The 22,483-nt window shown below is 39.6% G+C and overlaps 1 protein-coding gene across 1 annotated transcript in view; it reads right to left on the bottom strand.

Annotated features, from left to right (window-relative positions):
* The window catches only part of MYH15 (myosin heavy chain 15), a 148,873-nt gene that overhangs the window by 104,374 nt on the left and 22,016 nt on the right, over positions 1 to 22,483 (bottom strand). Inside the window, 5 exon segments of the mRNA XM_044919496.1 lie at positions 2,984 to 3,154; positions 3,857 to 4,006; positions 8,944 to 9,062; positions 17,600 to 17,738; positions 18,982 to 19,085. Coding sequence (XP_044775431.1) covers positions 2,984 to 3,154; positions 3,857 to 4,006; positions 8,944 to 9,062; positions 17,600 to 17,738; positions 18,982 to 19,085 — 683 coding nt within the window.

The raw sequence follows: 22,483 nt of genomic DNA on the forward strand, positions 1-22,483 counted from the left end.
CGTGGCCCTGCAAGGTATCTAGTGTCCTTCTCCTCCAGGCTGTGAGTGTATGTGACCAGTAAGCTGTTGTTAACCTCATTTGTCCAGGGTCAGGTGTCCTATGTTCAGCCATCTCAACACCCCACGGCAGGAAACCCTCCCTCACCAACAAGGTAACAAGGAAGTGATCAAAACAAGTAGTTGCTAAATAAATTTACTCGTTTATTTAATTTAAAAAAAAAAGGTAAAAGTTTTGGTCCTAGGAAGATGCCTTTCCAATGATACGCTTCGTTCCTCCGTGATGGAATGACGCCTCTGGTTCGCATTTTCACAGGCCTTAGCATAGTAGGTTCCGAGGGGACTGAATGCAGGTCCCCAGCAAAGTTCTGTTCCATAACTAATTGACAGGTAAGCACTAAGACATCCAGGTTTGAGCTTTGGGAGCTGGGATGCTTTGCTGTGGGCAGTAGTCGGGCAGAAAGAGTTGTAACCGAAAGCTTGGAGTGACGTGTTTCAAGGAAATACTCATGGGTGTACCAGCGAGAACTCGGTATCAATGGGATTCATTCTATAATAAGAAAACCAGACTTAGCATACCCAAAGAATCCCACTTGGGAGGCAACAACACGTATTGATTGCCAAGATACTACCAGGATTTAAGTTATTTTAGAAATAGTATCACTGTAGAGGAACAATAAAAATTTATTCGGGACAAGTCAGGGAGATAAGGTAAAAAAATGTGACCAAGCTAGATAATACAGTTTAGAGTTAAAAACTGGTAAGATGATCAGTATTGCAGCTACTTTTCTCTCACAGCTGGTTATGTTCTAAAACCTTATCCACATCCCCGTCATATGAAGAACTTTTTGCAAAAGGGCCGAATTATTGGAAAATGGAGGCAGCCTCTCAAGGTGACTACAATGATAGGAACAACAAGGTTTTAATGTATAATTTTGGACGTATTTGTCTAATACAATATCTATGCAAAACCATAAATGTATGTACCTATGCAAAACCTATGCCTGTGCAAAACCATAAATATGCAGTCATACATTAATACTTTAACATGTAAATTATCAATGCTCGAGTTCTAAACAAATGAGAATATTTCAAGTAATGAAATAAGTGTGAGCTAATCCTATAATAGATTTGTTCACTGCATATATAGAGAGAAGGAGGTCACTGTATGCTTGACGACCAAATTAACAGTTAAAGGTGGTGTTAAAATACATTTTTTTTTAGTTTGACAAACATTTTTGTAAACATAAAAATGTGAAACTTTTATGTATGAAAATCCCTCTTCCTTATATACACACACAGACGCATGCTATAAGGCATTTTGTACATATTGATGCATTTCAGTTCTTTTGAATTTGGAAAACTTCTCATGATTCATTCTATTTCAGAAGTAAGTTTGGTCATTAATATTTACAACCAATTTTCTTCACGTAGGCTGAACTAGCTCAACGGGTCTTTTCAAAATACAGAATCATGTCAAAAAAGGTTTTAGTATTCCTCATTTGCCTGACCTGAATACCTTTGAAATCATTCATAGGAAACCAAAGACTTATCTTTTCTTTCTATCATCTGGTCAGGTGTTTTTGTTTTTGTTTTTCTCATTTTACCGTATCAGTAGAAAATGCAACAGGAAATTACATCCGTGTTGCTAGTGTGTTACTTGGAATCCCTGAGACTGGCACCAGTGAGGCAAAAGGCTTCAGATCAGCTAAAAATCAGTAATGTTCACAGACCTATCTGATTCTGAATAATGTCTATGTCCCACCTTCCTGCCCGAAAACGGTATCTCACTATAATCCCAGCAAGCAGATACTACAGGGAACAATTGCCAAAAGCAATTGCTCTTTAGTTTCATTTCTCAGCTTGAATAATGCCAACAAACATTTACAAAAAAATCATGGTTGGGCCATTATTATTATTATTTTTAATCAGCTCAGAGGTTGGTTCATTAGCATTATTATTATTTTTTTTAATCAGCCTGTCCTTCCTCTATGAAGTTCACTGGCTATAGAATAAATAAAATCAATGTGACATCCATTCCTGTTAGGAGTAATAGCTATTTTCTAGGAAGATGTCATTTCATCTAAATCCTAATAAATAAAGTTGATGGGACACTGATCAATGAAAACTGAGGCCCGCAAAGACAGTGAGAGGTTGGGCACCCTAGCTCCTTCCTGACTGGGCTGTTGAGAATCAGATGCAACCACTTAGCCAAAGAGAGCATTCAGAACATTGAAAGCGCTAGACATTGGCCTTCCAGACCTGGCTCCAGAATTCACGGCAATCCACGGTTATAGCAAGACATGCCGCCACGCATTCTCCCACGGACAAAGCCACAGAAAACGCTATCCTCGATTCCCCCGGCAAACCCCGCTAATCTTTCCCAGAGCACACAGAAAGATTTCAAAGTACAGGAACATCACTGAATTCAGAAACCATACACTGCAGCTAATTTATTAATAAGCCAGGAAGTATTGTCATAGATTACTTAAGCTCACTGGTACTTGTCCAATTAAATGAACAAACTACATCCTGCAAGGTAGTGGCCTTGAGGATTTATGACAGTTGTTTGTTTGCATGCTAATTTGCCAAATTTCGTTAAGCTGCTCTGGGTCTACTCATTCACCTTATGTTAATCAGCCGGGCCCTACAGTGCTCATATTTTCAGCTCTGTGTTTTTCCAGTCAAGAGCATGACCATTTTTAATCTCGACAAGTTTCCTCATGCATTAACAGTGGAGGCCATGCATAAGCAGGAAAGGAGCAGCGACAGTCTGGGGGGAGATGATGGAGTAGGGTAACTGACACGAGGCTTTAGTTCGGTTGCCACGGGTGCTGCACACAAAGCCCATTAAGAGAGAACGCGCAGAGCTCTCCTGCCCCATTTCCCATCTGCTGACAGAGCCCGAGTCCTAATACGGATCAATATGGCAAGCAGGGACGATTGTCCTTAAATCAGAATGAACGAGAAGAAAAACATGCATTACCTTCTCAACGAGATCTATGCAGGCTTGTAAATCCAGACCAAAGTCGATGGGCACCCAGTCAAAGCCTTCTTTCGTATATTCCTCTTGCTCCAGAAAAAACATGTGCTGATTAAAGAACTATTACAATTTTTCATTGGTAAAATTAATGCAGAGTTGCTCAAGGTTGTTATACTTCAAAGACATGATTAGGTAGGAAGAAGAGATAAAAGTAAAATTGAGCGAATGGTAACTCTTTGAGGTGATGGGTATGTTAATTAACTTGACTGTGATTATTTCACAATGCAAATATGTGCCAAGCCAGCAAGTTGTATACTTCAAACATATACATTTTTTAAAAATATTTTTATTCTTATATTATCCCCATACATTGCATCATTAGTTTTAGATGTAGTGTTCCATGATTCATTGTTTGTGCATTTTTTAATTGTCAAATACATCTCAATGAAAAATAAAAGAAAAAAGAAAAAGAAAATAAAAATGAAGTCCATTTGGAAAAATGTAGAGAGAATATCATAACCACAATCAATCTGATGGCAAATAGCCCCAACAAGTAACGAATCCTCAATTAAATTCTTACCTCCTTCAAATATACCTGCAAACTAAAAATTATGACAATAACACGTGATTATATTAAAATTCAAAATCATAAAGTTTCTTCTATTTCTATTTACCTGTAAGTCTGCATTAATTAAGTCCATTAATTATTATAATTATTATTTTTAATATTAATAATATCTCTTTTCCAACCAGAGTGGCTTAAGTTTTCACAGAAGGAATCTCATCACACTTTGACTACATTTTCTGATGTTCAATCCACATTTTCTGATCTCCTTATAAATACGCGTTGACTTCATTCTAACCCGATATACTTACATCAATGATTTCGAAACCAGTGATATCAAGAATGCCAATGAAGAATTGCCTTGACAGCTTGGCATCCAGCGCCCTGTTGATTCGTGCCACCAGCCACTTAAACATCCTTTCATATATTGACTTGGACAGGGCACCAACGGCATAGATCACCTGGAAATCACACTGCAAGCACTCCACATCTGTCAGCAGTGTGCATTTTAATCCTGGGTATTTTCTATCAGCAGCTACCTTCTAGTAAAATCGGGATCTATTTATTGACTTTCTGTAGTTCTAGCGTGCTGCTAAGATGATACAGGAGAGGAAATTTACTACAATGAGAAGAAAGGGAGAAGGAAGCAAGGGAAGGAGGAAAGGGAGGAGGAGAGAAGAAACCTGGAGGCAAACCAGCCTGGTGCCTCCTTACCAGACAGTCCTGTGAGAGAAATCATGTTCCTATTATCAAAGAACCAAATTTCTGGGGCCGGGGTGGGGGTGTGGAGAGTGGTAATGCATTCTAAAGCCTTGCTATTCGAAGTGTGGTCCTAAGACCTGTAGCATCAGCACCGCCCGGGAGCATGTTAAAGATGCCAACCCTCAGCATCTTGGCCTCCAGTCCCAGACCTATGAATCTGAACAGGTACCCTAACATGATCCCCCGTGGATTCCTGTGCACCATGAAGTTTGCAAATACTGGTAGAGCAGGTTAGGGATCTGGAATGCCCAGCCCTTGTCCCGCTGCTGTCGTTGCTGCTAATAAATTGTATAACCTCTGGGGCGCGTGGGTGGTTCAGTCGTTAAGCGTCTGCCTTCGGCTCAGGTTGTGATCCCAGTGTCCTGGGATCGAGCCCCGCAGCGGGCTCCCTGCTCAGTGGGAAGCCTGCTTCTCCCTCTCCCACTCCCCCTGCTTGTGTTCCCTCTCTCGCTGTGTCTCTCTCTGTCAAATAAATAAATAAAATCTTTTAAAAAAAAATTGTATAACCTTTGGCAAGTGGTCTAACCTCTCTGGATGGCAGATCTCTTCACCTGAATAATGTTCCTGAAGGTTCTTTCTAGCCTCAGCTTCCACAGTCTTTATTCTATCAGTTCCCAGGGTTAATCTCAACTCTCTATGTGGAGAATGGCAATTTAGTGCATCAGTCTGACTCAGATTCTCCTACTGTAAAACTCAGGCTGCATTTCCCGCCCCTGGAGGTATGTGACAAAGGCTCTAACGTAACCTACTGGGGAGAGCTCCAGACTCTGTGCTGGCTAATGCCGTATAAATGCAGATGCCACTTCCATGATGCAAAGGTGCTGCTGGAGTAGCGGGTTTCTGACCAACTCCAAGTAGGAGTGGATTTCAGCTGGACATTCTCCAAGCCTGGAAGCAGAACGTGCTCCAACCACTTAACATTTAAAAACCAGCCTATCCCATCCATCCTTCAGCTGCCCAGGAGAGAGCACACAGAGGAGCCAGTTGTTGTCTGGTGGTGATTTAGGTATGAGTCACCCACTCTCTGATCAGTTATCTTGAGTCATTGTCACAGTAATCCATAAGCCGGATGGCGTTACAGTTTTTTACTATGGGCGTCAAGAGCACACCCACACAAATAAAGCACATAGGATGATTTTTATCCTCTGGAGCCCTGAGGAAATCACTCTCTGTCTACAGCAGTCACTTTGAAACTTTAAAAAGAACAGGACGAACTTGCTTACCCCTTTTTAATTCCCTAAATATTCAGAAGTGGGGGTGGGAGAGAAACTGGTCTGGGGTGGACAGTAGTGAAGAAACAGGAAGAAGCCTGAAGATGTAGTCAGAGGAAGATATAGATGGTATGGCGTCTGCTGACTGAAATCAATAAACCAACATACGGCTTACTAATGAATCATTTTCATCATTTTCTATCCAATGAAGGAAGACTTAGGCAGCTAGACCTACACTTCCACTTTTCAGGGACCACACGGACTCACTCCTCAGCTCTTTTTCAAATAACCTCACAGAAACCTGATCAGTGGAGAGCAATAGCATACAATAGAACAAAAACAACCACCAAACAGAAATGGAGTCATATTTGTAACCACTTGGACCCCTGCCTTTCTCATCTGTAAAATAACATTAAAATATGCATCTGCCAAGGTCATAGGGAGAGAGTCAATGAGACAGAGGATGTAAATATATATAACACAACGTTTGGCACTTGGTACCCAATGCATGTTAGTTCCTGCTCTCCTATCCCCTTTCTGCTTTTCTTACTTCCCCAACTTTCCTCCAATATTTCCTATGCTACCTTGAGCAGTTAATCTTTGTAAAGTTTACCGTCTTTAACTATAAAATGGAAATATAAATAAGATCAATTTTGTAGGGATGCTTGCGTGGCGCAATTGAGTGCCCAACTCTTGATTTCAGCTCAGGTCATGATCTCAAGGTTGTGATATCAAGCCCCGCCTCAGGCTCCATGCTGGGCTTGGAGTCTGCTTGAGAGTCTCTCTCCCTCTCCCTCTGCCCCTCCCCCTCCTCTCTCTCTCTCTCTCCAAAAAAAAAGATAAATTTTGTAGGCTTGTTGTCCAATTGAATGAGACATCTACACAAAGCACTTAGCATATGCTCAGTGGTTACTATTATGATTTTTTTTATCATTTTTAATCTTTTTAAAATTAAAACAACTTATTTTTAACAGGCATAGTTAAAACTCCCATGGAATCATAAAATACTGGACCTGAAGGACATTAGTTCTTGATAATGGCATGTAGTGGCTCTCAGCTGGGGATGGGACCTGCCCCTAAAGGAGGAGTGCATTTGAAAATAGGGAGGGCGTTCTTCCAACTGTCATCTTGACTGAGTGCTATGGGCAGTGAGCACATGGGAACAAGAATGCAAAACCTCTACAATGTGCAGGACACACTCACATCTGAAGGATCGTCCTATTTAGATTCCAGTCACCCCTCCACTGAGACACGGAGGAATTCCACCTCTTTGCTGGGTACTCAGAGAGGTGAAGATATTTGACCAAGTTCCCAGAGTTAGTCAGCATTCGAGCTGGGACCAAATTCTGTAAGTGTTAACACTGCAAGAATTTTTGCCATCTTTTGCAATTGTCATCAACAGAGCATATACATCTCTATTCTTAGCAGGGGCAATTGTCTCTATAAAGTCAGTAAAATTCCTAAGAAAAGAAAAGCCTTACAGTGTGCTTTCTTACTCTCTCTCCAGGAGCAGGAGAAAGAGAAAGAGACAGAGAGGATGGAAGATGAGGATTTTTTTTTTCTTTTAATGTTGGATAATAATACATTAGTTTACTTCACTGGTTCTATTATAGTAAAGGCTGGTGGTAACTCAGTTCCTGGGAACACACTATTAAAGAGGCGAAGGTTTGATTTTAGTCCTCCTCTGGGCTCATTAGTTTTACACAGAGCAAGCCCCTGTTCTATAATCATAGCATGTCATGCATGCATGTCGTGGCTAATGTGTTAAAAAGCAAGAAACTGCCAAACACCCCTAACCTCACTATAAGCAATAGCTCAACTACTTGTCCTGCTAATCACGGTTCAAATTCAGCTCAATGTTTAGTTTACCTTAACGTCTATGGAGCATCTACTACTTGCAGGGCACTCTGCTAGAGGCCAAGGGTCCCAGAATGAACTCATCACAGCCCATAGCCTCAAGGAGGTCCGGTGAGGAGGGAGAGCAAAAATGGAAACTAATGGGTTCAGTCTAGTATTGTGATAGAGGCAGAATTATTGATTGATAGAGTAAGTTAAACTAGGAGATTGCTAAAATGTTTTAAATAACATAGTCACACCAGATGCTTTAATATACCAAAAAGAAATAGAGTTTATTGTCATCAAAATAACTGTCTTCTATCCCAGATTTGTACATTTGTCTATCGCATTTTCAGATTTAAAATGTATGTAGAGTAAGACAATCTAAATGTCACCTGAATATTAGCTGTGTGCCCTTTGCAGTGTTACTTATGTTCCCTAACCCTTAGATTCCCCAACTGGGAAAACATCAGTATGCCTGCTCTCTTTACCTCTGAGTATTGTTGTAAGAACAGAAGGAGACAATGCCTGTGAATGTCTTATGCATACTCCATGTGATCGTACCATTCCCTCTTTCCAGAAAGGGATTTCTGGAAAAGCACCCAGCAAAGAGGGGGAATTTCCATTTCTCAGCCCCCCCTGTAGCTAAGGGGGTAATTAGACTAATTTTCACCAATAGAATATTAATGAAAATGACATCACTTCTAGCCCCAAGCTGTTAAGGTGGGTGTACTTTTTCTACAAATGATCTGTTCACTGTGTGCAGCATCTTTGGAGGCCACGTGTTACAGGTGGCCAAACTACAATATGGAAGAAGGCGGTCCAATCTGTATTGGACTTGATGTAAGAAAGAAACATTTAGTTTACTGTCAGCTGAGATTTCAGTGTGTATGTGTTACTGCAGCATGGGGCTATCACATACTGACTCATATGCATTAGAGATGTAAATTATTATTTTGAAATGCACTAGCATACTTAGATGGTCTCATTATCCGGCAGCCCTGGGAACATTTACTGCATTCTGACCAATCTTCAGGATCGGCAGTCCTCAGAGCACTTGTTATTTTATCATTAAAACAATTCTCCTGGGTGCTGCACAAAACCCACATGACCTTCGATCTCTCATTTCTGCTCTCAACATCCCTCCTTCAAATACTAACTTGAGCCTATATTTTAAAACCCTATCTCAACTACTGTGCCTGTTACTCTAAAAAGTCAGTATTCCAAACAGGCGGGGGATGCCAATTTTATTCATGTCAGAACTAATAGCTTTGAAAGCTTCTTAGTTGGACAACAAAGATGTTGGTCACAAGTAAAAGGCTTGCCTCCATCTGCAAAGAGACTTGTTACCTACGGGAAAAGTATCAAACAATATATTAAGAATCTGGAAAGATTCTTAACACAGAGCATTTACTGTGGTATGCATCACAAGGGAAAACATTCCGAACACTCATCACAAGAGCTCTTATTTGCTTTTTTATAGAAGCTCTTGTTGCAGACATCACCAGAAGCTGAAAAATAACAAGTACAATATGTATACATTTATTACAAGATCATAGAGTCATAATGCTCTGGAAATATCACCCTACCTGTTCTACATTTTGACCTCTAGTAACATATTCATTACCAACTTTGATTCTGGGATGGATCAAGCCCTTCACCAACTCAGAGGAATTAATGCCCATGAGGAAAGCAGCTTTGTCAGCACCTGGTCAGAAGAAAGGAAGGAAGGCAAGGAGGGAAAGGGGGAAGAGGGAAGGTGGGAGAAGGAAAAGGAAAACACTGTTAAAATTCATTCCATTATAGCCAAACAGACTCCCCAGAGAACGAGAGGAGGGTCTGTTTAGACAGATGTAGCAGGGAAGACTGTAGTTTTGAAATAAAATGTCTGATTCTTAAATGTTTATAAGACTTTAGTTCTTGGAAATGCAAATCAAATCACAATGAAATGCCACTTCACACTCACTAGACTTGCTATAATCAAAAAGACAGACAATAACAAGTGTTGGTGAAGGTGTGGAGAAATTGAAATCGCCACACATTGTTGGTTGGAACGTAGCATGGTATAGTCACTGTGGAAAACATTTTGGCAGCTACTGAAAAGTTAGAGTTACTCTAGGAATCAGAAATTCTACTGCCGGGTACAGAACTAATAGAAGTGAAAACATATGTTCACACAAAAAATTGCACACAAATATTTCCAGCAACATTATTCATAACAGTCAAAAGTGGAAAATACCAAAACATCCGTCAACTGATGAATGGATAAACAAAATGCAGTATATAGATACAATGGAAACTTTTTCAGCCTTAAAAAAGGAATGAAGTATTGATGCATGCTGCAACATGGATCTAACTTGAAAATGTTATGCTAAGTGAAAGAAGCCAGAAACAAAAGGCCACACATTGTGTGATTCCAATTATATGAACTGTCCAGAATAGGCAATTCCAAAGAATATTAAGTAGCCCCTGTGGTTGCTAGGGAGAGAAGGGAACGGTGAGTAACTACTAGTGGGCACAGGATTCCTTTTGTGGTTTTTTTCCTCAAGTTTTTATTTAAATTCCAGTTAGTTAAGATACAGCATAATACTGGTTTCAAGTGTAGAATAGGATTCTTTTTGAAGTAATGGAATGTTCTGAAATTAGATAGTGGTAATGGTTACACAATCTTGTGAATATGCTAAAACTCACTGAGCTGTATACTTTAAAACAGTCAGTTTCATGGCATGTGAATTATACCTCAGTTACAAAAAGAATCTACTTCTTAATACTGGTCCTCTTCTGAAAAGAAGTATTTATCTGACAGACATGGAAAATCTCATCTTTATTTTTTGCCTATTTTTCCCTTCCACATATGTACTGTAGCTTCTTTCAATGAAACGGGGACTTGGGACATGTAATTTGATAATTCAAGACAGCCACCAATAATCAGCATAAGCCAGGACACTTGTATTTATCAAAAACCTTTCTTTTCCTGTCAAGTCTCTGTTTGCTCCATAGTGCTCTCTGCTGCCCAACAGGAATACTTACAACCCACACAATGGCATTATTCTAAAACAGTGCTTCCATTTTCTAAGGAAAGTGGGGGAAGAATGAGTGTTATCAGAAAGAGTAAATAAACATGTATCACATCATGTGTTTTTCAAAATGACAACAGTACAAGAGAAAGCCACAGGCAAAAAGTTATAAGCACATTTCCAATTGTAGATTTCTTCAGTTATCAAATAAAAGGAATATTTCATTCATCTGAAACGCATCCTACATTTTTTGATGAATGCTGATACATGCTAGCATATCTGATGTAGTCACTTTGTAAAATAATGTCTTACAATAGAAGGAAATGCAGTCATTCCTTACTTCACTAAAAAGTACAAGATTTCCTGAGCAATAACAACAGACAGGGAATAAGGTAAAAACAAAAAACAATTAGAGAGCTAATATGTCATTTGTATTATCTATATCCATTTCCTCTTGTGGGCCTTTGGAATTTTCACAAAGGCTTAAAAGCTTGAAATGTTTATTTGCTTGTTAACTAAAATCAATACATATTATACATACATTTTAACAAGCTACACACCTACTCTATGTCAGTGATAATGGCCCAGGTACTCAGTTGCTATGAAACCTTTCAAAACGCAAAGCCTATTTGGGAAAATAAATGGAAAAATCAAAAGTAGAGCAGACGTGTTCATCCTATGCTGAGATATCCGTGCTAAGAGTGCCATATTTGGAGACAAAAGCATGATTATTTCAAGTGGAGAATCCAGTGGATCAGAATCATGGCCTTTTTGCACTGGAATGGACTTTAAAGAGCACACAAGCTAGAATGAAAATATTCAAAAGAAAGAGAGAAATGTAATGTGCCTGATCAATCTGAGTGGAAATGAATACTAACCAACAATGTGAAAAATGAACAATTTCACAGTATCTGTTCAGGAAAAAAAAGACAGGAGTTCAGTTTTCTGAGCTTTGGAAGCATTCAGATGGCCAATACAGGTAATAATAGTCACAAACTCATGCCTCCTTTTTCCAGTGTTAAGGACAGTCCTTTAAGTCTATTTTTATCCGTGAACAAAGGAAACCCAAATTCTCTGTACAATATCCCACCTTAGGCTCTAACGGAAATAGCATCCAACATTACAGAATCATTTCCCACCCACTCCAGAGACAGCCAAGTATCTACCGAGAAGTATTATACTTTGCATTTATCCTACAGATCATTACACATTCTCCAGTTTTTTGTTGTGTTGTGTTGTGTTTTGTTTTGTTTAGACAGAAAACAATAGTCATCTTGTTCTAAAAAAATAAATTACTTCATTTGCACTAAGTTTCACAACCAAGGTGAAAATAGTTTAAGTCTATGAATAAATATCCATCTGACATTCAGGAAATGTTTATTATGAACACAGCAAGGTCTGTAAACACATTTTCATTGTATGACCTGATGTGTTCTCAAAAGAGGCTTTATGAAATTCCCACCATCACACCCTAGGACCTTGTGAATAAACCCATGGATTTTCATTAGGCTGTCTGATAGTTTAGCCAGAACAGGTGTTCTCAAACACTGGCTGGATCAGAATAGCCTGGAGAGCTCATAAAGGCACAAAGGACTCGGCTTGCTGAAGGTGGTTAGGATCTGGGCCTGTTTTATATTCCCCAGGTGATTCTGACATACATGAAGATTTGAAAACAGAATCCATATTATAGTGGTCCTCAAACTTAGGTGCACATTGGGGTCACCCGGCAAGATGTCAAAACAGATAATGATGCCTGTACCTACACAGATTGGTCTGGGTGAGGCCTGAGCTCCAGAAATTTCAAAGCTCCTTGGGTGGGTCCAATGTTAAACAGAGTTTGAGAGCTACTCTCTAGAGAATGGTAGCCAGGTCTAATAAATACATTTTTTTTTAAGATTTTGTTAGTTAATTTATTTATTTAAAAGAGAGAGAGAGAAAGAACACACATGAGCAGGGGGAGGAGAGGAGGGGGAGGGAGAGGAAGGGGGAGGGGGAAAGAATCTCAAGCAGACTCTGTGCTGAGCATGGAGCCTAACACAGGGCTCGATCCCAGGACCCTGAGATCATGACCTGAGCCAAAACCAAGAGCTGGACGCTTAACTGACTGAGCCATCCAGGCGCCCCTAGTAAGTGCATTTTGAAGTCAAGAAGATAGAATGAAGTGTGACTTTACCTGAAAACAAGTAAGGCGGTAGAGGAAAACAAAAGGCAATTTTCTCCAACCTTATAATTTCATCCTAGTTCAATCCCATATGTAAACAATCAGATATAAAGAAAGGAACAAAATCCAGTTTTGTCAATCCACAACCCAGCTAATGTGGAAGAGGGGTTAAAAGAATGACATTCAACTGTTACCTTTTATGTAGAGTTATAATATTGTTTCTGAGCTGTTCACATTTCCCTAATTTATTAAACAAAGTTTACTGATCACTTGCTATGTGCAAGGCCTAAGTGCTAGATGCTGTAGCAAGAGAGATAAACAAGACAAGAAATTTGACATCAAGGAGTTTATAACCACGAGACTAAATAAAACAGAAAAAAATAACAAGTCAGTAAAACAACTGCTTATCAGAGACAAAGAAATCAATTATTATGAAAGTTTGAAAGAAGGAGAGATCCCTTCTGGACTGCCTGACCAGGGAATATTTAAAAAAAGATATAGTATTTGATCTGAGTCTTGAAAGATGAGAAGGGTTTTGATAAGCAAATACAAAAAGAACAAGAATTTCTGAGACAGAACAGCATGACTTACAGGCATTGCAGTAGGAGAGAGCTGGTATGGTCAAAGACTGGACCACGAAGTCAGGGGGTGAGCAATAAACTGAGAAAAGCGAGTGATTTCTGGTCACAGAAGACTTCTGACGCCAATCACTAGAAGGTGATCTTTGAATAATGGGGAAACATTAAGGGACTTTTAGTAAAGAAATGGTATAGAATCAGGCTTCACAATGATTACTTTTGTGCACATGTGCAAGACAGATCAGAGTGGGAAGAGTAGAGAGAAAGTGAACCCATTGCAAGACGCCAACATGCAAGGTGCTGATGGTCTAAACTGGTAATAAGAAATGGGAAAAGACAGAAAAATGACCAAGAGGGCTCTGCCCTGAGAAGTAGAGGAAGGAGCAGCATCGTGAATACAAAGAGAAGTCAACAGGAATATATCACATGGGAAGAGAAGAGGGTATTCATTTTAGCCATGCAGTTTAGGATACCACGAGATTATGCAGTAGAAAGAAATGTGGGGTTGGCACTCAAGAAAGAAGCAAAGGCAAGAATGCCCCCTTCGGTTTGGGTGCCTTCTCCGTTTCCACCCTCTTCTCCGTCTGTCCAGCTCCTTCAATCCTCCTTCCATGGTTAACCGGGGAAAAAAATCACCAAAGCTTAATATGTTAACAGCCCTTAGAAATCAGTAAGAAAAAGCCAATTGTTCCAAACAAAAATGTTTTCAATTTTAAAAGTAGGCCAAGGATGGAAACAAAAATCCCAAAATAAAACAACGCAAATAGGTAACATACAAAAATTAATTTTATTAGTATTTAAGTATAAAACAAAAGCTGGCTACTTGACAATAGAAAAATAACTTAATATTAGTGAACGTAGTGAGAAAGTTACTCTCAGATGCTGCTGATGGGAATATAAATGGTAAAACATAGGGCAGCTTGAGAAAAAAATTTACTCTTAGAAGTTTATTCTAAGAAAATTTTATATATATATCTTTGAATCTGTAAGGATGTTCACCACAAATTTGTTCATGATGAAATAATTTCAATATTTAATAAGAGATATTTAAACTAATTATCCATACAATGGGACATTTTGTAGCCATCTAAAAAGATATTGCAGAAAAGACAAAAGATGTTCACACATAATTTAGTGAAAAAATCTAGTATGGAACCTGAAGAGTATGAACATATATATTTTAAAAAGTTCCCTGTGCATATTCAACTATAAAAACACATGAAAGATAGGTCCTGTGGCATTAACAGTGATTGTCCCTAAGCAAGTAGGATTCTTTTAAGAAATAATTATCTACTACCAGGTGCCAGGCACTGTTTTAAAACCTAGAAACACAGCACTGAACACACCAAATTAAGTTCCTGCTCTTACGGAGCTTACATCTGATAGGGATTGAGGAGTAGGATGGTCAATTAAAAAAAAAAAAAAGCTGTATGAATGACACAAAGAAAAAGTATTCAGGATAAGCAGAGAGAGAGCGATAGGAAGGTGGTGGGAGTGGTCAGGGAAGGCTTTTCTGATAAGGTAACATTTAAGAGGATACCTTAATAAAGTGAGGAAGTAAGCCATGGAGATGCCTAGGAAAACAGAGCTCCAGAAAGGAGGAGGAGTCAGTGAGAAAGTCCTGAAACAGGAGTGCTCACATGCTCTAAAAAGAGCGGAGAGATTAGTGGGGCTGAGAGAAGGGAATGAGAGAAGGAGAAAGGGTAAATGAAGATTCTGTACCCTATTCTGAGGATAGGGTTCGGTGGGGGTGGGTGGGTGATTCCACACCAAGCAATTCTGCAACACCAGCTGGGTATCCTATAATTCAACTCAATTCTATCCAAAGATAGCATCAGATTCCATGGGTTAAGTGTTCAGTTCAACAAGATTGTTACTCCCCCACTTCAGATGTTAGTTGCAAGTCCAGGTTGTCTCCTGGGCTGTTGACTCACAGGCTATAGATTCATGGCTCCAGTGACCCCCTCCTTGGGTTCAATTAATGTGCTAGGGACTCACAGAACTCAGAGGAACATTTTATTTACCATAGGAACAGTTTATTATAAAAAGATATAACGCAGGAACAACCAGATGGAATAGAAGGCAGAGGGCAAAGTATAGGAAAAGAGTGCAGAGTACAGTTTCCGCCCCAAATCTTCATGGGTTCACCAACCTGGAAGCTCTCCAAACCTGTCCTTTTGGGTTTTTATGGAGACTTCATTTCAAGGACATGACTGGTTAAATCATTGGCCATTGGTGATAGAAATCGATCCTAAGCCCTCTCTTCTCCCCCGTTGGAGGTGAGACTGAAAGTTCCATCTGTCTAACCACACAGTTAGTTCCTATGCTGACCAGCCGCCATCCTTAGGTACAGTCCAAAAGTCACCTCATTAACATAACAAGATCACCTGTATTGCTCTCATCACTTAGAAAATTCCAAGGGTCTTAAGAACTCTGTGTCAGAAACTGGACCAAAGATCAAATATAATTTCTTTTATTATAAATCACAATATCACAGTAGGAGATGGGATTAGAGAGAAGAATGAAGGGGGGAAATTGGAGGGGTAGACGAACCATGAGAGACGATGGACTCTGAAAAACAAACTGAGGGTCTGGGTGGGGGGAGGATGGGTTAGCCTGGTGATGGGTATTAAAGAGGACGTTCTGCATGGAGCACTGGGTGTTATGCACAAACAATGAATCATGGAACATTACATCTAAAACTAATGATGAAATGTATGGGGATTAACATAACAATAAAAAAATTTTTTAAAAAAGGACTTAGGGTTTAAGTAAGATGGGAGCTATTGATAAGTCTAGAGTGAAGAGAAGACATGAACTGACTTATACCATGAAAGGATCACCACTGGCTGTTCTGTGCAGAACTATCAGTAATGACACAAGGGTGAAGACAGGGAGACCAATAAAGAAGCTATTGTAATAATCTGGTAAGAAACAATGGCTCAGACTATGGTAGCACTGGACATGGTCATGGTAAGTAGTGATGAGTTTTATATATATTTAAAGGTAGCCACAACAAGGCAGAAACAAAGGAGTTTAGGATGATGCTAAGAGTCAGGGCAACTGAGAGAATCCAGCTGACATTTACTAAAGACTGAGAAATGAAGAGTTGGTAGCAGGGGCTACCTTATACCCATTAGGATGGCTACTATAAAAAAAAATTTTTAATAAGAAATGATAAATGTTGACAAGTATGTGGAGAAATTGATAACATTATGGCATCGCTGGTGGGAATGTAAAATGATGCAGCCACTATGGAAAAGAGTATGGTATGGTTCCTCAAAAAACTTTAACATAGAATTACCATTTAATCCAGCAAGCCCCTCTCTGGGCTAAACACCAATATTCACAACAGTATTAATTACAGTAGTGAAAGGTAGAAGCAACTCAAATGTCCATAAATGGATAAATGGATAAACAAAATGTGAAATATACATACAATGGAATATTATTCAGCTTTAGAAAGGAATGAAATTCTGACACACACTATAACATGGACGAACCTTGAAGACATTCTGCTAAGTGAAATAAGCCAGACATAGAAAGACAAATACCGTAGGATCCCACTTACATGAGATACCTAGGGTAGGCAAATTCGTAGAGACAGAAAGAAGAATAATGGTTGAGAAGGGTTAAGAAAAGGGGGTAATAGGGAGTTATTAATAGGTACAGAGTTTCCGTTTGGGATCATGAAAAAGTTCTGGAGATGGATACTGGTGATGGTTGCACGACACTAATGTACTTAATATCACTGAACTATACACTTAAAAACAGTTAAAATGGTAAACTTTATATTATGTATATTTTACCACAACTGAAAATATAAAATTTTTAAAAATAATTTGTTGAGAGATTTGAATGAATGGGTTTTCTCCTTTGTGTTTTAGTAGCCAGGAAGTTTAATAATAAATGAAATAATTACAATAGCTATGCTTTCTTCTTTTCCTAATTGTGATTTTCTATTTTAATGTTCATTCCAGACAGATCATTCAATGTAAGATGCCTCAGATCTTTTTGGTAAACAGGCAAGACTACAGATTTTTTTCATGTGAATGAAAAACAAAGGGAGATGAAGCCATTGCGGTCTCAACCCAATGGAAACTCTACCTTGGGAATTCTAAAGATCTTTGTCCACACCTCCATTGTGTCACTTAATACATCTTCTGGTAATTTGCTCCTGTCTCTGTTTTTCTCAGCGGGCTATGTGCTGACAGCAGGGCTCTCTCTCGTCAAGCCTCTATTACCCACATTTCGCAAATTTTCTGGCATTGTCAATAATTAAGGACTGTTTCTCATTCTGAGATACAAGAATTATACATCAGAAGGGTGGTTAAGAGAATAATTTTGAGGAGCAGCAATCGAGGGAGATCGCTGATCAGTTTCAACATTTTCAAAAACCGAGAGGCAAGGTAACTGCCAGGAAAAGGGAGCAGGCCTGGGGTCGGCGAACTGAAGAGAGTATGTGCCATGGCCTCAAAGTAATTCTTACTTTCTGTGCCATCTGCCTCCACTTGTTCTTCTCTGGGTTTCTGTTTAAATTTCATGTTTCCAAAGTGCATGATGGCTCCAATGAGTTTATAGGATCCACGCTTCTCCTCCGGAAGAAAGCCCAAGATGTCCGTGGCCTGCTATAAAAAGAGAAACAGATGGCCATGTCTTCATTTGCCTAATGGCTGCAGTAAGCCCCTCACCCCCGCTGCGTGTCACACTTCCCTAGACTCCATGGGCTGTCAAAGGGAATGAAACAGATCGCCACAGCCCGAGGTGTGACAGCTCTGTTCAAAGCAATGCCGATCAGCCCTGTTGGCACTTGGTCACCCACAGCCTGCCTATTCCTTTAAAAGAGAATTAGGAAGGCTTGTTTAACTTCCAGAAGTTTTAGGACTTTCCTTCGATGCCCTGCTCCCCTCGTCTCCCTTCCAGCCATTGATCATTAGCTGGCTCTGTGAGGTAAATTATTTTGCCTTCCATCGTTATGGCAGAAAGTAGCACCAATATCTGACGGGTTGCTTATTTTGGGGGCTCCCCTATGTCCCCCCAACTTTATTCAAAGGGAAGTGTTTCAGAAAAGAAAAAGCCACGGCACCGGAAAACTGCACCCTAAGAAGCTGCTGCACGTGATGAGATGTGTGTTCTCACACACTCCCAGAGGGTAGAAATCAGTACAATCTTTCTAGTGGTTAATTTAGCATATGTGTCAAGAGACTATAAAAAATTCATAATCCTTGCCTAGTAATTTCACTTTGGGGAATGTAGCATAAGGTGAATCTAATATACAGAAAAAGCATTTACCTACAAAGATATTTACCACAGGAGAAAACAAAACAGAAAATCTTTGAGTCTAACAATAGGAGAATGGCTAACTACACTACAGGACAAATGCCTGGTAAAATATTAAGTATTCATTTAAATGTTTATGAAGAGTTTGTAAGAACACTGAAAATGCTTATATTACAGGATTAATCAAAAAAGCAAACTGTATACTGAATAGTGTATGCAGTGTGATTATGCTCTTTTATTAAAAAAAAAAAAGCCACCAAACCAACTATATAGTAAAAACCCCAAAATAGAAAAAAAAAAAAAAGAAGAAGAAAGACTATAAAGACCTATACCAAACAAAACAGTGGTTGCCATTGAGCTGAAACGTCTTCCTATCTTTCCATACTTACCATACTTACCATACTCACAATGTGTACTTTTGCAGTAAGTAAGTAAACTTTGAACAGACACAGACTTAGAGGGACTCCTTGCACCCTCCACCCCTAGAGGAAGGAAAGTGACTTCTCCAGGACCCTTTAGAAGAAGGATCTGAAATGCTTTCATTTCTCATTGTCATTACCAAACTTGGCGTTAATAATTAACGAGCCTTACATCAGGGGTCAGCAATTCTTTAGCCTCATCCCAGCTGTCCAGAGCAACTACTCCATGACAGCAAAAAGGAAAGTCAGAGGGATTTTCAGACACCAGGAGCATGTCTGCAGTGGGAAAACCATCAGTTAAACGGTTAAAGAAATCCACAAGGCTTTAGAAAATAATTGACCAATAGTCACAGTTTACTCTTACAGCTGATAGCACACTTGTAAACAAGCCAAAATAAAATCCATATTCTACAGCCAACCCTCTGCAATCAAATTTTGCCCTCTATTAACTTGTCAGTCATGTGTTAATGCCTCCCAAGAGAAGACCAGGCAGACCAAATCCAAACGCAGATTCAATTGCAGCAGCTTGAATTGGTGTGAAAAAAACAGATAATGCATGTTGGCAAAACTTTGAAAACAGGAATTTGGCCTAGATGCACGGTTGAGGGCGGAGGACAAAAAATATTTTGTAAAATTATAACAGGCCTGAGTTTCAAAGGCTAGGAAGTGGGCAGACCCTGGGGTTAAGCACCCCGGGAACATTAGCAATGTATCCTGTCATATCACATCCTCCCTATTAGGAGGCTGAGGCTGTCTTTCAAGGAATCCATAAATCAGCGTCCGTGTTCAGCACTGCACCTCTGATGTGTCTAAGACTCCTGACATGATTCACTTAGTCAGGAAACCTAATGCAGGCGGAAGCTAAGCGGGCTGTCAGGGGCACATCAGCAACGGGCTTGGCCAAATCACATTAACCGCTTAATGCTTCACACTTGCTCCCCATGAAGTTTCTTGGAGCTGATCTGATTTTTGTATTTATCACTTAGTGAAATGAAGCTGCTATCCTTAACCCCAAATCTCAGAAACAAATTGCACTTTTCGAACGTTCATGGCAGCTTCGTTTAGAAACAACCCAAGTGTCCATCAAGAGTTAACAAAGTCCTGTGTGTCCGTACAACAGATTATTCGTCAGCAAACGAAGGAATGAACTATGAATATATGCTACAGCATGGAAGAATCTCAAAATAATGATGCTGAGTGAAATACGCCAGACAAAAAAAACAGTATATACTGTGTGATTCCAGCTTATAAAATTCAAGAAAATGTAATCCAATCCATAGTGACAGGAAGAATATTAATGGTTGCCAAGGGTCTGGGTGGGGAGGGGAAGACTCAGAGGAGTGAGAAAGGACAGAGGGGGGAGTTACAAACGATCACGACAAGACTGTCGAGCAGATACGTGTATTATCTTGATGGCGGTGACGGTCTCAGGCATATATACATGTCAGCATTTACATTTATGTCGACAACACTTCAATGAAGCTTTTATAAAAGTTAAAAAGTAAAAAGAAATTGGGCCAGCTCAAAGGAGATCAAGCTGAAGGCAAGTACTAGATATACAGTATATATATTTAATATATATCTAATAGAAATATGATCCTTAAATCCTTACTTGAATGATTGATTCAAATATCCCTGAAATGTTCATACTTCCCAAGACTCTCTTTATGTTCTTTCTCATGCCTCAGTTTCTATCAAGAAAAATTTGTTGAGCTCAAACGATGTGCCAGGCATTATTTTAAGTTTTAGAGATACATCAGTGGGGGGAAAAATATCCTGCCCCCATGAAGCTTCTATTCTAACGGTAGAGACAGAAATTTTAAAAATAAGTAAAATGTATGAAAATACATGAAATGTACAATGGTAATAAGTGCCATGGAGAAAAATAGCAGGGAAAGGGGGTAAAATGTATTGGCAACACAGGGGTGCCTGGCCAGCTCAGTCAGTGGAGCATTCAGCTCTTGATCTCCGGGTTGTGAGTTCGAGCCCCACATTGGGTGTAGAGTTTACCTAAAAATAAAATCTTAAAAATACAAAGCTACAGTTTTCAATAGAGTGGTCTGGGAAGGCCTCCACAAGGTGACATTTCAATAAAGACCAGCAAGAGTTGAGGGAGAAAGTAAGTGAGGGACGAATGTTCCAGACAGAGAAGAGCAAACGCAAAGGCCCTGAGGTAGAAATTTGCCTGGCATTTTGAGTGGCTAAAGGTGGGTCAGGAAGGGGCAAATTAAGGAAGTGGGAAGTAGTAGATTATGAGGTCAGAGAGGCATCATGAGGACAGATCATAACTCCTCACAGGCCAGGGTGAGGATTTGGGCACTTATGTTCTATGTGAGGTAGAAAGCCACTGCAGGTTTTTGAGCAGAGGAATGACATCATCTGATTTTTTTTTTTTTAATTTATCATGGCTGCTGGGTTAAAGACAGAGGGAGCAAGGATGGAAGCAGGACTATCAAGCAGAAGACTGTTAAATAATCCAGGAGAGGGGCACCTGGGGGGCTCAGTCAGTTAAGCATCTGCCTTCAGCTCAGGTAATGCTGCCGGGGGCCTGGGATTGAGTCCCACATTGGGCTCCCTGCTCAGCAGAGAGTTCGCTTCTCCCTCTGCCTGCTGTTCCCCCTGCTTGTGCTCTCTCTCTGACAAATAAATAAATAAAATCTTAAAGAAAAATCCAGGAGAGAGATGATGGTATTTGACCAGGGTAGTAAAAGCAGCAATGGTAAGGAAGTGCTCAGAGCGTGGATTTTGAAAGTAGATGAAAGAGGTGAGAATAAGGTGGGAGAAACAGAGGAGTTCAAGGGCTTGTCTTAGGCACATTACACTTGAGATGCTATAATGAATACATGCTATAACATGGAAGAATCTCAAAATAATTATGCTGAGTGAAATAAGCCAGACAAGAAAAGAGTATATACTGTATAATTCCATCTTACAAATTTCTAGAATTTTTTTTTCTTTTAAAGTGTTTTAGTTTTGTGTAAACTAAAAGGAAATTGACACACTAAAATCGCAAAAGACCTTGGGCATGCACATTAACCTTGTTAAGGGTTCTTCTACATGTCTTTCTTTTCCATAGGAATTTCCCTTAAATGTTTAAAACCCATAGTTTTTACTGTATATACAGCCTAAACCATAGCAATCTATGATTCTGTCATTTTACGCTGTGCAAAATCCTCAAAATATAGTGGTACCATAGGAAAAAAAAATCAGTCACAAGTAAATTCCATTGTAAGTCATTCATATAATTTGGTTCTTCTCCAAACCAAGTCGAGATATAAAAGAGTCAGTTAGCTAGGAGTCTGGAATCCTGGAGAGAATCTGGACTCGTGATCGAACTGTGGAAGTCATCAGATGGGAACAATCTTTAAAGCTGTCAGTCTAGATGAGGTCACCATGGGTTAGATGCAAGGACTGAGCCCCAGGGCGCTCTAAAGTTATAGGCCAGATGAAAGAGAAAGAGCCACAGAGAAATACGCAGAGATTTAGGGGAGAAACAAGGGAAGGTCGTGTGCTAGAAACCAAGAGGGGAGATTCTCAAGGAGGAGGGAGCAATCAGTGGTGTCATATACTGTCATGACTTTCAAGGTCAAGAAATGTCTATATATTCTTCTGCAAGGCTCATTCATGGCTTTACTGATGACTCCCAAATCTTTATTTTCTGAGCTCCAGACCTA

The sequence above is a fragment of the Neomonachus schauinslandi genome, chromosome 1 (assembly GCF_002201575.2).
Source record: "Neomonachus schauinslandi chromosome 1, ASM220157v2, whole genome shotgun sequence".
NCBI classification, from domain to species: Eukaryota; Metazoa; Chordata; class Mammalia; order Carnivora; family Phocidae; genus Neomonachus; species Neomonachus schauinslandi.